This window comes from Urocitellus parryii, chromosome 12, assembly GCF_045843805.1.
Source record: "Urocitellus parryii isolate mUroPar1 chromosome 12, mUroPar1.hap1, whole genome shotgun sequence".
NCBI classification, from domain to species: domain Eukaryota; kingdom Metazoa; phylum Chordata; class Mammalia; order Rodentia; family Sciuridae; genus Urocitellus; species Urocitellus parryii.
Window position 1 is genome coordinate 51,253,683 of NC_135542.1, and position 16,959 is coordinate 51,270,641.

The 16,959-nt window shown below is 48.8% G+C and overlaps 1 protein-coding gene across 5 annotated transcripts in view; it reads right to left on the bottom strand.

The window, feature by feature from the left end:
* Window positions 1-16,959, bottom strand: part of Otof (otoferlin) — an 83,794-nt gene that overhangs the window by 54,588 nt on the left and 12,247 nt on the right. For all 5 annotated transcript variants that reach the window (XM_026393650.2, XM_026393450.2, XM_026393514.2 and 2 more), the window contains exons 2-3: window positions 12,270-12,328; window positions 69-157 (exon numbers count right to left, since the gene is read on the bottom strand). In XM_026393650.2, coding sequence (XP_026249435.2) covers window positions 69-157; window positions 12,270-12,328 — 148 coding nt within the window. The remainder of the gene's footprint in view (window positions 1-68; window positions 158-12,269; window positions 12,329-16,959) is intronic.

Sequence of the window (16,959 nt, forward strand, 5' to 3'; positions counted from 1 at the left end):
CCAATTTGAGCCCAAAGAGAGGGTCATCCGAGGAGCAGGGCAGGCCTCCAACCCCACCCCACACTTACTTGTTGCTGAAGACTTTGCTGTAGTTGAAAATCTGAATCTCGAGCATCTCGGTTCTGTCAATGTTGCTGGCCACTGGCCACCGGAACGTCTGGGGAGAGAGGGAGAGCTGTGGCCTTGGGTAGAAACAGTGGGTAGGGTGTGGAGGGTGCCAGCCTGCCCCTCACAAGGGTCCAGGGCTCCCTAGGGACAAATACTCAGCTGGACTCTAATCCCCACAGTCACATCACGGGGGTGGCTGACCACTCCTCTTCCACAGGTGGTGCTCAGAAGGTCACGTGGGCAGTGCAAGATCCTAGACCTTACCAGGACTTGTGACTCGGTCTCCAGGGCAACAGCAATGATTGTGGGTGTCACCTGGCGTTGGTGCGTGCTGACTGGAGTCATGGGCCTCCGGATCTCTCCTAGTGGACTACTCTGACCAGCATAGACCCTGCCCTGGCAGATCAAACCACCCCTCATGTGGCAGTGTTCACACTGGGGACAAGCTTTAGCTATTGAGTGTTAGGAGGGTCAGACCCACAGCCTGTCCCCAAAGTGCTGTTTCTAGAGTCACCCTTGTCCTTTGGAGTCCTCCCTAAATAAAAAATAATGATAAATCGGGACTTGGCTGGGATTTTTCTCACTACCCTAGAAGAGGCAGCAAGGGCCCAACACAGAGGCTAAAAACGGGGCTTCCTCAAAGGACCTGCTACCCCACCTCACCCAGTCCTCCTCCTGCATGGGACAGCAAAGAAGACTGGGAAGGGAAAAGAAGAAAGAATTACATCCTGAGGGCTAGTGTTCTTGTGGTATCCCCTGGAGAAGCAGTTCATAGAGATCGGGCACCTGCAAGACAGACAGCCTGACATGCAGGTTCCTAGTAGCATCTGCCGGGCACTGACCCAGCTGGCCTTTCCCAAAGCCTCTTAGGGGACCCACAGAGCACAGAGGGCAGGAGCCCAGGGCACTTCGTTGGGTGTGGCAAGTGTGTGGCTTAGGCTCTGCGGGCAGGAAGTGCCCAGAAATCCTCTCTCAAGGGCTTCCTAATAGACAGGGGTCCTCGGCTCAGAGGAGGCTGTGGGACTATAGCCACAGAGCCAGAAGCTCTGGACCCAGAATGATCTCACTCCCTCCCTCTGCTGGAATGGGAGATTCGGAGGGTCTGAGCAAGGGTCCCCAATCCATTCCACATCTGGAACCCCACTCACGAGAGATGGGGAGAAGGCCAGGTAGAAACAGGTGCTGGGTGAGGGTGTACACTCTTCCTAGCTGGACTTTGGATAACCAAAATGGCCCCAGGGCTTGGAGAGCTGCTCAGTGCTGTTGGAGGATGGTATCAGGGGGATTTGACAGGTGGGAGGCAATGACTGTTTAAGTTTCCTTTTTATACCCTTTCCAATTCAGACTGCTCCATAAGCCAGAAGTACATAATAACAGTGATAGTAGTAATTGTTGCCATTTATAGAGAGCTTTTCATTGTGTGGGGGTCTGATGTCTGCGTGCACTAATTCGTTTACAACAGCCCAAGAGGCCAGTAGTGCCTTCTCTGTTTTATGGACAGGCAAGCTGGGGCTCGGGGAAATGGTATGATGTGGAGACGGCTAATGGCTGAGGGCGCTGGGGAGCTGGCTTCCTCAGGCCCAGGCTGCAGCCTCACCATTTCCAAAGTTGGGCTTTCCTCTTGCAGACTGGAGGGGACTTGGAGGGCTGGGGGCACACTGGGCTGGTCTGGCAGGTGTGTGCAGGCCTGTCTCAGGAAGATGGCCTTCCTGTCACCTCCCTTCAGGACTGGTCCAGTCCTGGGGGTGCTGGTGTGGGCATGAGAGGGAGGAAGAGGCAGAGGAGGGAGGGTCCTGGGGTGTGGTGGGAGGTGGTGGAGGGGAGCGGGAGAGCTGGGAGGCCTCCTGGGCCTCATTAAGAAGCTCGGGCTCCCGCTGACTGGTGCCTCTGGCAGGCGGTTAGCATAATGAGGTGGCTTGGATGGGGCTGCTGGGAAATAAGGCGGTCTGGAAAGCCCAGCTCATTAGCTCTAGGCGAGGGGAGAGTGCTGGGGAGCCACCGAGACTGGGCTCTTGGAATGAAGCGGGCAGGCCTGTTGATCCACCCCAGGGGCTGCTGGTAGGATTCGGTGTTGAAGGAGAGAAGGAACAGGAAGGAGCCGAGATGGGAGGAAATGGCACCATGGAGGGAGAGCGGCTTAACTAGGTTAATGCCAGGGCGGCAGGAGAGTCATTCCCAGGAAACTCGATGGACTGAGCCAAGGGGTTGGCAAAGGGAGCTCCTGGGGTCTCTGCTGGCCCACTGCTGGGCGCAGTTCAGCTGGTGGGGACCCAAGGGCCCAACCATAGGCCAGCTGGCCAAGTGGACATGGGCTCAGTAGCCATCTCCCTATTTTTTACCTACACTATTCTTTCTGCTCATTTCTCTATTTTCCCTCTCTCTCTCTCTCTCTTTTCTTCTTCTGCTTTTTTAACTTAGTACATCCATTTTGTCTTACATCAGCTTCTCTCTTTCTCTCCCTCTCGGTGGTTCCCACTCCTAACTGTATTTTCGGACTAAGATAAATATCTACCTCACCTCTGTTGAAAGAACCAAATGCAATCACAGGTGACAGGACTCTGTAAACAACATGGCACTGTGGAGATGGAGGCATTATTTGTTTGGTTTTGTTTTTTCCTGTGGAACCTCTATACATGTCCGGCCCCTCTCCCTGGTCCTTCCTCTCCCTCACTCTCTGACTCTTCATCTGCCATGGCCTGTCAATTTTTCCTGTCTCTCTCTTTTTTTTGCTCTTCTTATCCTGATTTCATTTCTCATTGTCTTGTTTTGCTACCCACTGGGGTGGTGTGTCCATACATGGCAGAGAATAAACAGGATGAGGTGGGAAGTTTGGGTCTTTGGGACCTCAGGAGGGAGCCTGGTTCACTGCACCCCTCCCCTGACAATGCTATTTAACCCCTGAACCACTTGATTGAAGGGAAAGGGCTTCTGAAGGAAGGTCTCCAGAAGGTCTACCCAGAACACCATGCACTGGTGACATAGCAACACAGCAAAGATGCAGGAAAGGGAGGAGCCCAAAGGCGTAATGCTGGTTGGTGGCAGAGGGTGGGACTGGAACCCAAGTCTCCAGAGCTTGGCCGGGCTTAGTCCACTCTGCTGGGCCTTCTCCTGAGGCTGACTCAGAGGCCTGCGGTTCTGGCCATCCTTCTAGGTTGTCAGCCGCAACACAACATTTGCTTATTGAGTGCTGACCAGGCACTGGCTATGCACTTTACACATGTTATATAATCGAACCCCCACTTTACAGATAAGGAAACCAGGGCCCAGTGAGGATTTGCCTAAATTAAGAGGCCATACAGCTTAGTTGTTAAGACAAGATCCAGGCTACCCGGGTTCAAGTCCTGGCTCTGCCACTTAGCAGCTCTGTGATCTTGAGCAGCTTTCCTGGCCTCCCAGTGTCCTCATTTGTAAAACAGGTGAGAGTGTCACCTAACCCTGGGCACAGGGGAAACCCTGAAGGACCCGTGTCTGTGGTACTCTAGGGTGTCTCCCTGCATCCTAGGTTGGCCCCATGGCTGACTTTCACCAACAGAACACGGCAGAGGTGATATTGTGTGGCTCTTAGAATTTCCATTTTCACCCTCTTAGAAGACAGTGGCATGTAAAGAAGTCTAGGCTGTCCTGTTGGAGGGAGGCCATGTGGAGATAGAGTCCCTAGAGGATGAGGCCATGAGGTGGAGACCCAAAGTGTCATCCCTAGATGACAGCAGCACCCATGGAACTCCAGCTGAACAACATCCAGTTCAAACCCATCAACACAGGATCATAAGCAATCCCCACACACAGATTGTGTCAGTCATGGTTTAGGGTGGTTCATTACACAGCACTAGGTAATGATGACATCACCCTATGCTCTCTTGTGGCTCTAAGTATCAAGACTATGTCAAGCACACTTGTCACCAGAGGCAGAGCTTGGCTCCATGCTCCAGGCCTGGCTTCCCCATGCACTAGTTCTCTTGCTCCTCTCCTTCCACTGGCTTTGAGAACTCCAGGGACAACCTTGACTGTCACTCTTGGGGCAGTCAGAGCAGAAGCAGAGCTAAAACCCAGGTTTTAGTCGGGTTCACTGGGGTCTCCCCACACTCATTGCAGGATCCAGCCCATAGTAGGCGCTCTGCAAACAGGTCTCAAATGACAGACCCAACTGCAGTGCTGCTCCTTACTTGTGGAGTGTACTTCGGCAGATTAGTGCTCCTCTCTAAAGTGTGTTGGCAACAGGATGCACTTCTTGGGGTAACCATGAGGCTGGCCAGGTGCTCAGCACAGATCTGGCACATGGTGAGTTCCCAGTTAACAGAGTAGCTTATTATAATGGCTGTGATCATGATGGTCATTCCAGAAATTGGAGCTAGGCCTGGCTTCTTGGTGACAGACATGGCCCGGTTGCAGGTTTGTGGGTCCAGGGGCCACTTCTCCAGCCTGGGCAGCACCAGCATGATTCTGTGGCCAGAGCTGAGGATGGTATATTCTATTTTGGAGGATTCCCTGAAAACGGATGGCCTTGAGACGGGGCCAAAGAAACCCAGCATGTCATCTAAGACCCCTCTCCATCTCAGACCCAGGACATGTGCCTGGTATTGCCAGAGGACCAGGTAGCAGCTAAGCTAAACACTGGGGCTCAAGATGTTGCAAGCCGGTGAGCCACATGTTTACTGAGCACCTTCTGTATACCAGGTCCTGCGCATGATACCTTGTGGGAATGCTTCTGGATAGTTCTGGAGACAGACACTAACCTGAAATAGTAGTCTGCAATAGTACCTTTGACAGGAGTAGGGAGGTGGGTATTAGGGTAGTGGGAGGGAAAGAGGATCTCTGCCAGGAGAGGTCTCAGGAGCCCTTCAAGTGTCCCGTCATGACCCAGTTCACCAGCTCCAGGCTTAGCCCTGACCTGACTGGTGCTGGCCAGGGTGCAGGGTTCCACTTCCTATCAGCCCCAGGGATCTGAGGCTCTGCAGAGAGATGTCCCTGATGTGCGTGGAGAATGACCTGGCTTGTGCCCAGCTTGATCACTGACTAGTCCTGGAGTTGTCCTCAGCCAGCAAGATAGCATCCTTAAGGGATTGTCTTCTGTTTGCGGGTGGCACGAATATGTGCTGCAAAGACACACAGGGCATTATAGAAACAGACAGCCCTGGGAGCTGAAAGGCCTGGGTTCAAGTTCCAGTCTGCTTGTCCTTCAGCTGTCATGGGCAGCTCATTTCGTCCCGCTAGACCTGTTTCTTCCACTGTGAAACAAGGGGGTTAAACTAGGTGGCCTCTAAGGCCCTTTTAAGCCATCATGTCTGTGCCTTGCCTATGTCTTATCTCACCAGGCCAAAGCTAAGAGCTTCTACATTCTACCAGCTCTGCTGAGCCCTGCAGACCTGAGCAGAGGCCTGGGTGACAGGTGCCAGTCTAGTGGATGGCCAGGCTTTCCTTCATGCTTTTATTCGGCAATATTCTCCCAGACCCATGCTGGATGCCAGCCAATGATGAAAAGGCTGGCATATTGCTGCTCCTAGAGAGCTTACAGCCCACAATTTCCATGAGCAGAAGTGGGCGGATGGGGCCAGGTCCTCTCCTCTGCCACCCCGAGGCTGAGGTTATCTCCTTCTCCTGGACTCAGAAGGTCCATGGTTCATCTCTATCTGTACTAGGCCCATCTTCCCACTAGGATGTGCTCCTTGGGGTAGGACTGAGTCTTGTCCATTTTGCAAATGTCCCTAGGCTCTGGAATCAGATAAACTTGGACTGAAATCTGGTGTGGTTCCTTATGACTTGGATGATGGCCACTTGGTGAATTATAGTGAGTATAATGCTCTGGCAAAGCTCTCAGCCCTACTTGGCACATACTAGATGCTCAGTAAATAGCAGGGGTTCTTATTATCCTTGCTCAAGTACTATTGTTAATTTGGCCTCTCCTGTGGGGTCTGGTCCACACAAGGTCTGTGTTAGTGCCAAACCAGACGAGCTTGAGGTGAACTCAGCATGGCTGCACCTGCTCTCCTGGGCTACAAAGGCTGGGCCTCCCTCCCTCTTGGTTTCTCCAGAGTTGTAGGTTAAATGGAGGATCTCGGGTTTCCAGCCTCTGGGAAAGGGGACACCACCCAGGCTCTCTTTCCACCCACTATTGCAGGAGCATTGTCTTTCTTCCAGCCACCTCCTGCCACTCAGGTTGCTTAGCCCCATAACAACCCTCACCCTTGTCTGAACAGAGGAGGGGACCTTTTCCAGGCTTTTTCTGGAACCCCTGACAGGCCAATTCAGGGGGCAGCCAGGGAGGATAGGACTTGCCCACCTGCTGTATCCTGAGAGGGCTTCGAATCTAATCTCAGTGTGGACTTAGAATCCCAGCTTGGCCATTTCCACTCTGTCACCTTGTAAAGGACCTTCTCTCTGAGCCTGAGTGTCATCGCCTGTGAATTCTTGTGGGTACTGGATAGAAGAATGGCTCAGGAAGCAGCAGGGGGCTGCTGCAGGTGGGGCTGTCTCAGTCTTCCTGTGGGGACCCCCCAGGAGGGAAGGGTGGGAAGGCTTCGTCAGTGTATCTGTCACAGCTCCCTGGCCCCTGCTCCTCCTGGTGGTCTCTACACACTGCCCTGGAGGTGGCCCCATTCCTAAGCTCCTGTATAGAACCCACTTCTGAATCCAGAGTGTCTCTACCCTGGGGCTGGAACTCCCCTTAGTTGCTCAGACATGGTCCCATGCAGAGACTCAGGGACAGCAGAGACAGTCTCCACCTGATCTGGGCTGGGCAAGAAGGACACGGTGATTAACTCTGAATGTCATGTTTATCTGTGGCTCAGGTATCCCGGGCGCAGTGCATGGAAAGGGGTGGCGGTGCCCTTGGAAGGGGCATCAGGTTGCTTGCTGGCTGGAGCCGGGGCTGACCTGTCCCCTGGGAGTCTCAGAAGGAGGAAGTTGGATGCTACACCTGGCTGATGAGGCCGGGAGAGGCAGGCCCGTGGGGAGCTGGGCCAGGCTGGTGCATCTTCAACAACACGCTGTTCCCCTCTCTGGGGCCCTCGCTGAAGAAAACAGGAGGGCAAGGGAGTGGGCAAGTTGTGTAATGGGGCAAGCCTGAGGCCTCCTGCAGGCTGGCTTAGTAGGCAGTGATGGGTCCTTCATCACAAGATCCCTCCTTCCGTTCGTCATCTCAGAGAGACTCCAAACCCATCCTTAGCAGCTTTTGACAATGTACCTGAGGCTGAAAGCCATGATGAAAGTCAGGATGGGGAGAGGCAAGGACAGAAGCCTCCCTTAGCTCTGGTGATTCACTTTAATCAAGGAATCCAACGGTCCCTGGGGCTGAGCCCAAGTGAGAAGGTCAAGGCCTTGCTTTCCCTTTACCAGCTCTGGGCCTGTGGGCACCACGTGTGGCTCGGGCCCAGGGGCAGGAGAGACAGCTAGTTCTGCACGGCCCCTCAGCCTGGAGCCTCAAGTCTGCCATGAGGTCCTTCTCTGCCCTAACGAGCCAGGTGTGTGAGGCAAAGCCAGGAAGAAGGGGTCAGTTACTTGGGGGTCGTATGAAGCTTCTGGATTACTACAACATGGTGACTTAGGACTGTTTGTTGGCTTTTGCCTCATAGTTACTCAGCAGAAATCACAGTAGCAGAAGGAGATATGGATTCTAGGAAGTAATAAACAGATGAGAGAGTGTGGAAACCCAGGAGACCCAGGCTAAGCTGGTGTCTGAGGTTGACTGGGGGCTATCTGGTGAGGGGCAGAGGTGCAGGGAAGGTCAGGGTGGGACTAGGTGGAGGAAAGCTCTGTAGGAGGAGAGTTCCCTCTCCCTGCTCCCTGGCATTCCCTTGGATCACTGCTGCCCCTCCCTTCATTGATCAAATGGTGGCAAAAGCCCTGCTGGGGTAAGAACAGAGACAGGTACTGACTGGCCAGCAGCTCACACCTGCTCTTATGGAACTCCCAGGGCAGGTGGTTAACAATCTAGACTGTCTTCTGTCAACCAAGTCTCCCTTCAAAAGTTCAGAGAGGAGACTCTGACTTTGATAGAGGGACTCATGGTTCTGGGGTGACCGGGGCTCCCACCCTGGTGCTCACACCCTCTTTCTCTTCAACCCAAAGGACTCACAGAGACCCGTGTCCAAAACTTGTCACCAGACCTGACATGGTGAACTATTAGAGCAAAGTAGAGAGACTTGGCGAGCTCATCTCCTACAGAAGAGAGATGGCATAGAGTCCTTACCAAGAGCAGCCTGCAGGAGGAAGCGGGCCACCAAGAAATATGTTGGCAACATAAAATGAGGGCCAGGAATATAATGTTAACATGCTTATGTGAAAGAGCACGTTTGTAAACTGGAAGATCAACTTGAAGGGCTTCCTCAGAAGACATCAGGAAAGAATTAAGAAACAACAATAGAGCTCAGAGATGTGGCCGCTGTTAGAAGAACTGACATCTGACAATGCAGGCGGCAGAGGAGAGAAAAAATTGAATAAAAGAATGGAAGGAATATTGAATAAAATTGGAGATAGAATTTTCTATAGTAAATGAAAGATGAAAGGCCAGATATTTGGCAGGGCTCACTAATAAGGCAAGACAGGAACAATGAGGAAAACCTGAAGATGTAGAACAGTTTAATGATACCAAAGATTAAAAAATTATATACTTATTTATTATATTAAATAAATTGTATGTAGAATTATATCATAACAAAGTTATAAGCATCAGGCAGCCATCAGACTTCTCAGCCACATGGAATCATACTTTGGAAATTGTGAAGAACAGAACTTTGAACCTAGAATTTTACATCTAGTGAAACTCTCAAGCTTGAGAAAACAAGAAAAAATTTACAGATCTTTTGGGCATGGGTCTCTGTGAGTCCTTTGGGTTGAAGACAAGAGTGGGTGTGAGCACTTTAGAAGGCGTGCTACAAAATGACCCAAATCATAAACGCTTCTGGGAGAAACAGTCAAATGAGAATCAAATCCAAAAGAAGCTTCCAGAGATCTGAGCAGTAAAGGGATCAGAACTTGGTGAAGACTGTTGTCTTAAGGAAGAAAAAAGAAAGCTGGGATGAATAAAAGAAAAGGAGGCCACACATCATAAGAACTTAGAATCGAAATTCTAACCTAGATAATATCAGCATGAGAGGTGGCCTGAAGTGGGGAAATCAAGGAGATGAACGAACTGTGGAAGAAAAGGGCCAATAACTAATGGAAACAATAAAGATTTAAAAATAATTTCAAAATATTATGATCCTATACAATTTAATTAATTTGAAAACCCAAATGAAATTTAAAATGCCCAGAAAAATATAAAAATGACAAGTTGATGCAAGAAGAAATAGATACATCAAAAAAGGAGACAAAGAGCTTTTCTCTCAAAAAACTCCAGCCTTAGATGTTTTTACATTTGAATCTTCCAAAATATCAAGAAGAAGAATTCCTCTTATGAGTTGTTCCAGAAATTCTGGAACACTGTGAAACTTTTCTGCAAAAATTCTAAGTAAAAAATATTTGTTAACTGGATTTAACAGTGTGTTAGAAACTAATATATTACAAAATGTACTAAAGGAGTGAAATTGTGATCGTCTCAATCGTTTAGGAAAATACTTTGATAAGGTTTAATGATGTTTTATGATGAAAACTCTTAGAGAACTAGTAAGACAAGGTTAGATATTAAAACTCTACTACAATAATTGCATTTAATGATCAAACTTTAGATGCATTTATATTCTTTTATTTCCAGAACACATTGCTGTTTAATATAGCACTAGAGATCATGTCCAAGGTTCTACAGAAAGATAAGAAAGCTCGGGGCGGGGGATGGTAAAGATCAGGCGGGAGGAGACAAAACACTTTTTTTGTAGATCATATGATACATCATGTGCTTAAGAAAAGCAGAATCAATAAAAAAATTATTAGAATCAGTAGGAGTTCAGCAAGGTTGCCAGAAAAAAAGAGCAGGATTTAGAAAAAAGTTGAAAGCATTTCTGTATGCCAGCAATAATCAACTTTAAAAAAAAAAGTAATAAAAGTAAAGATAACCATTCACAATATCATCAAAACCATAAAGTATCTAGGAAATAATCAAGATGACATAAGATTTCTATATAGAAAACTCAAAATCATAATAAAGCCTGATAGGTCATTTGAATAGAAGATTTAATATTACAAACACCCAACAGCATCCTAAGTTAATTTTTCAGTTCAATGCAATCTCAATCAAAATCCCAGCTGGCTTTTGGAAGAACTTGATAAACTTACTTTAAAATTTATCCAGAAGAATAAAGGTCCACATATAGGACAACTTTAAAAAAAAAATAGAAAAGTAAGAAAATACAACTTGCTTTACTAGATATTAACCTATACCCAGAAGAGCCATATTCATGCGGGCATTGTGGCAAAGATCCAGAGTAGATTGTAGACTAATGGGATAGGGCAGGAGGCTCAGACCCAGGCCTCCAGAGACAGTAAGTGGAGAGAAGGTGATGGTTTAGTAAGCTGATGTTAGGAAAAGCAATTTCTTAAATGGAGAAAAATAAAACTGGACCTCTATCTAACACCAAATGTAATGGAAGAGATGTAAGTATACGATCAGAAAATGTTGTAGAATTAGTAATGTGTGGGAGGGGGAAAGACTTCATAAAAACTGGAAAACATTAAGGGTTAAAGACTTTTGGTCAATGAGGAGCCCCATAGACCTAGTCCATAGACAGATGACAGACTGGGAGAAAGTATTTTCAGTATTTAAACCCACAGGGGTTGATGTCTGGAATATACAAAGCAGACTTGCTATCCAACAAGAAAAAGACAACCACCTCAATCAGGAAAAGGGCAGAGAACATGGACAATTTAGAAAAGAGGAAACTAAAAGGCTAAAGGTATATCAAGAGATGCTCAACTCTATCAGTAATCAGAGAAATGTAAATTAAAACAACAATGAGATATCACTGTTGGCCTGGTGAAAATCAGGAAGCCAGGCCCAGGACTCTGTAGGCTCCATTGGTAGAAGCACAGGCAGTGGTTGTACTGGGTCAAATTAAGTGCAGGCAAACTCTAAGAGCCAGCGATTGCAGATCTTGGTGTACATCCCAGAGAGATGCTCACACAGGTGCAAAAGACATGTGCGTGAGAAAATTCATTTCTGGTGGGGGAGAGTTGGAGGCCAACTGGGGTCCCTCCCTAATGAAGGGGGCAGGTGAGATATGTGTAGGGTGGCCAACTCATTCTGGTTTTCCCAGAACTTTCCCAGTTTTAGCAGTAAAAGTCTGTGTCCCAGGAACCCTCTCAGTCTCAGGCAAACCAGGATGGTTTGTCACCATCCTGTGTTGGCTGTGTTCCATGGAACACTCTACAACACAGATGGAACTTAAAAATAGTACACGGTGGAAAAAGCAGGAAAGAAACTTAAATATTGAACACATCGCCATTTAAGTAAACAAACACATGCTCTATAAGACAACAGTACAGATCTTGCAAAAATCATAAGAAACCCAAAGATATGCATTCATACATTTGAGCAGTTGCATATGGAGGGAAAGATGGGGCTAAAAGAGAAGACATACATATGTACACGCAGAAGTGGGGCCTTGTGGGACCAACGGGACAGTGTCCCATAAACTGAGGCCAATGTTTTGTATGTTCAACCCTGTATCCTGCAGTTCAAAAGAAAAGCAAGCTATCTGGGGAAACAGTGTTTATGTGTCCCCCAGTGTCTCCATCACAGGAAGCTTGTGGTGACCTAGGTGGGAACAGCATCTAGGCTCTTAGAAAGGGGTATAGTCTGCATGAGACTGGCCTTGTGGAAGCCCTGGTGGGGTTGGCCTGGGTCCTCCAAGGGCTCCAGGGAAACAGGGTTACACTGACGAGGGACCCTTTGCTCTACCCCATTGAGCCCTCAGCTCAGGTTCAGGCCTACATCCCTGTGGGCCCTTTCTTCAGAAAAAAAATGCCCCAATCACACAGCAGGCCATTGATTTGGGCTTGGTCTGCCATTCTCTGCAGAATCATTCACACACAGGGGAGGATTCTCACTGAGGAGAAGAGGCTCCTCCACACCCTCCCACACCATTTCCTGCCAGGTAGCAGTGAGGAGAGCTGAGGAGCTCTGTGCAAGCCACCCACCCAGGATTGGGGCCAGATGTGTCCCCTGAGGGCAGAGAGGGCAACTGCTCCCCCCTGGGCTCAGGGCTTCTGGAGAAGCCCCACACGGTGCCTACCTCATCGAAGTCAGCCACATCCTCACAGTTCTCCAGGACCCGGGAGTAGAAGGACTGCCCTGTGTGGGGGAGAGAGGGGACTCGGGTCAGACCTCAGCCCCAGAGTCATTGTAACAGCATTTGATGAAAAAAACCATGGTCAGGAACTGCCGGACCTCAGGGCTATGCAGCTCTCCAGGATGAGGCGAGTCCCCATGTCACCTCATCTCTGACCCTCAGCAGCCCTTAAGGTAGGCAGGTCAAAGGCCATTCGCTCCATTTTACAAATGGGATACTAAAATCCAGGAAGGCCAAGCTGGTCAGAATAGACATGGGAGTGGACCCCAGGGCTCTCTTCTCCCCTGGCCACTTCCCCAGGGATTCTCTTGACCTTCTTCTGCAGCCCCCAGCTCTACTGGCTGTCTGTCCCAGGCCCTGCTGCCCTTGCAGAAGCCTGGTCCAGGGAGTGTGGCAAGCTCCCTTCCTGCTGATGGGGGTCTGTGGAGCCCAGCCACCTTCTGTGACCTGGTCCCACCCAAACAAAGCCTGGGACAACTAGTCAAGTCCCAGACTCTGTCCCAAGGGCCTCCTCCACCCCTTCCAGAGCCCCATCTCCCTTCCTTTTCTGTGAGCTTTTACAGAGAGGAGAGTCTCAGGTGACCTCTGTCTTTCCTGTGTTCAGTACCTGGTCCCTTCTTTCCCTGCTGGCACAAGTAATAGTGCAGGATGGATATACTGTCCCAGACCCCTGGCTGCCCCCACATCCATATGCCACCAAATAGGGCACGTTGGGTGTCAGAGGCTGTCCCCTTTTTGGCCTATCCAATCTGAACTGACCCGAGCTGCCGGGAAAACTAAATCAGGGGCCAGTCGGGGGTGAACTAAGGGGCACGAGGCAGCCATGTGTGGAGACCATCTCCTCCAGTTCACTTTGCAAAGCATTCACCCGAGGAGTCCCTGATGTACCGGGCCACATCCTGGGACTCAGGATAGAGGGATGGACAAATGCATAGGACCCTTTCCTCAGGGGGCCAAGAAGGGGAAGCCAGGGACCTCGAAGAGTCCCTAGTTCAATACTATACAATATATATCCCAAGGTAAACATTTGCACAAGATGCAGAAATGGTGCAGAGAGGGAGGATTAATACCTTTTTTGGGGGGGATTTGGAATAACATGAGAAGAGGCTATAATTTTTTATAAGGAGAAAACCAGAGGTGGGATAGGTTAAAAAGTTATTACTTAAAATTAATCTATTATTCTTTGGAATGACCCACAAATGAATAAATAAATAATAGCATGTATGGTTGGCTCCTAGATGTTTTTTCAATCCTATTTTTTAAAAAACAACCAATTCTATATATCTATTTTGTATGTGCTTAGAAAAAACTTTCCAACCATTAAAGTTGGTCCTCCCTGGAGAGGGGGAGTGAAAAGATATTGTAAGCAGCGTACTTTGACCTTTTGTTTTTTATTTACTGGATATTATAGATGGATTTTTAAAAATGATCACGCTTTACTCTTATAACTGAAAGAAAAACACTTTTAAGTTCCCACTAATCTAGACCAATTAATGGTCTGTTTTGTGAAAGAGCTGTCTCCAGATGGGGGTTAGGATGGGTTGCCATTGATGGGCAGGGCTGGGGGGTATAGGACGGATCTTGGTATGCATGCTCCCTCTCCACAGAAGACCTGGGAGACCTCATTTAACTAAGGAGCCCCTCTGACCCTCCCCTGAGATGGCGCCTTGGCCAGGTATGGAAGGAGACTCAGCTAGGCTGTTCCCTCTAGGAACTGACTTTGCTCCCCACTCTCATGAGGAAGGCAGGGTTGATGTTGGATTCACTGAAATAGTGATGTGGCAAATCTGAGTGTGTGTGTGTGTGTGTGTGTGTGTGTGTGTGTGTGTGGTGGGGGGGCTGGGGTGGGGGCAGGTGGGGAAGGATTGCATCTGAGATAATTAGAAGCTATAAAGCAGAGTAATTTATACAGAAAATAGATACGAAGTAGAAAAGATGGAAAAGAAATAATCTTTAGTACTAGCCAGGGACAAAACAAAATCAAATAGAAAAATCTTAACAAGTTCCCCACAAGGCAGGGGTCAGAGGGGAAGGAAACAGGAGAGATGGAGCCTGAGCTTCAACTGCTAATTTTCCCTGCAGGTGATATACACGATACAAATGGAGAATCAGGTGAGCCTAGTGGTGCATCAGGCTTCCCCAAGGACCTGCCGCTCTGAATAATCAAAGAGCTGTGCATCCTAGAAAGGTCTTAATGAGGCTCTGTATGGCTGTGCTCAAGGATGCAAAAAACAGCCAGGGGGAGATATGGTGGGGACCTCCAAGGAGGAGTCTGGTTCTAATGGGCTCCAAGCTAAGCATGAGTATTTGCATAGCCTATTAGAAAGGAAGTCAAACACTGTGAAATTAGCCATTGCAGAATTCACATGTCGACTCTGTTTGAAAATGCGCTAAACCTCATTGGCTTAGGCACTAGGGATACAGATGTGAGTATTCAGCAAACAGGATGAGTTGAAATCTCTCTCTCTGTGTCTCTCTCTGTCTCTCTCTCTCTCTCTCTCTCCACACACACACACACACACACACACACACACACACACACACACGTAAAGATTTGCTGAAACAAATCAATTATTCAGAAAGAGTGGAAAGATCAACTTAAAAAAGCAAAACATTGTTAAACCTTTCTGAAGAGCCACTGTGTAGGAGGGTATGGACACACAGTGGCAGCATCACTTGGGTAGCCCTTTTGTCTTCACTGGCACAGAGCCAAGGGACCTCCATCATCTCTTTTCAGTTATCAGTAACCTCATCTTGTTTCAAGTTCATTTCCACTTAACATCTACTCCATTTGACACTAGTCTTATTGGCATTTCAGTTTCATTTTGAATGGCTTTCAGACAAAACCATTAAAAATCCCAATATCCAATCAGCTTTCTTGCTACAGAGAAGGTTGAGAATAAAGCTTGAAGAAAATAGACTCTTCCTTGCATGGAGAGGCTCTTGTGGATCCAGGGAGAAAGTTAGATGGGAAATTGAACAGCATCCTTCCCTGAGAGGCCACTGCTCCCAGGGTAGATGAGCTGCTTGGTTTGAAACAAACTCTTCCCTCAGCCAATAAATGGGGTATACATTGCAGATCTGTGCTCCTAGTGTAATAAGTGCCATGACATGGATTATACCCATTCCCTGTTGGAGAGGCTTAGGATTCCAAAGTTTAATAGAAGTAACTTTTATGTCATTCATCGTTTAAAAATATCCACTGTAGCTGGGCCCCTAAGTGCAGGTGAGCCCAATATTGGTTTCATAGGCTGAACAGCATGCTAGTCTCTTAGATGCTATGTACAAAATGTCCCACCTGCCCAAAAGAGCTCCTTCTTCCAGGCAGCCTGCCCTGCTGGGGCCTAGACCTTTGAGTAAAGACAGGCATGGAGGGACGCTGGCCCCTGTGCCTTTCCACAGCTAGCCATGGGTCTTCTCTGAGTCTATATCAGCCCTGCCAATTGCCCCAGTACAGGGGGACAACTGCTGCCTTTAAGAGCTTATTATAATCCAGAAAGTGGGGAGTGGTATGTCAGACATAGAAGGGGCTTATATACAGGGCAGAGTTTGGTGGTTGACATGTAAGAAGTATGAAGAGAGAGGTATGAAAAGAAGAAATGACTTTCCTTCTGGTGGGCCAAGGAAGGCATTGATGAGACACTGGATGTGGGCACTGGAAGAGTAGACAGGCTGTCAACATGCAGAGGGACTGGGGAGCAGACAGCAGGAGGGACTCTGGGTGGAGAGAAGAGTGTGTGTCAGTGTTCAAGTGTGGGGCAGGGGACGGAGCCTGACACAGTGGGCCCTGGACAGTGAGTCCTGCTGGGAAGGGAGCAATGGAAGGGTTTGTCCACAGGGAGTGGCCCATGGAAGGAAGTCCTTAGAACATGGAATGGCCCATGGAGGGAAGTCCTTAGAACAGGGAGTGGCCCGTGGAGGGAGGGAAGAGGTCTGAGGACAAATCCCAGCAACATCATGGTTTTGCCAGCACCCAGCCATCTGGCCATCTTCCCAGCAGCGCCTGCTATTGCTGTTACCCTGTGTGAGCTGAGAAATAGCATACGACACTCCTTGAAACTCAGACCTGTCACTGGTACTTCCCTGCCTTATTTAAAATAGCAAAGCCTCAGTGTGAACTGCACAAGGTGATGCTTCCCTCTTGTGAGGCTGTGCACACCCCAGCGCCTCCCCTCCCTGTGTTCAGGCACAGCAGTTCTCTGAGAAAGGGCCCACTGATCAGTCTGTTTCTCTTTCTCCCTCCCCTCCTCTCCCTTCCCCTTCCTTTTTTTTTTTTTTTTTTTTTTTTGATTCTGGGGATTGAACCCAGGGACGCTTAATCACTGATCCACATTTCCAGCCCTTTAAAAATATTTTCTCCAGAGACAGGGTCTCTCTGAGTTACTCAGTGCTGGCTTTGAACTCCCAATCCTCCTGCCTCAGCCTCCTGGGCTGCTGGGAACCTGTTTCTTTAGAAAGCCAGTCACTCTCAAGGAGTTCCAGGAAGCAGGGTGCAGGTTCAGGGAGAAGAGCCAGGCCTAGTGCCTGGTGCCGTGGCTCATGGGCTGGGAGTCCTGGAGCTGACTGTCCAACCCTTGGAGTCTCAGAGTCATCATTGAAAATCTGGGGGTAACCATCTTAGACCAGCTTTCTG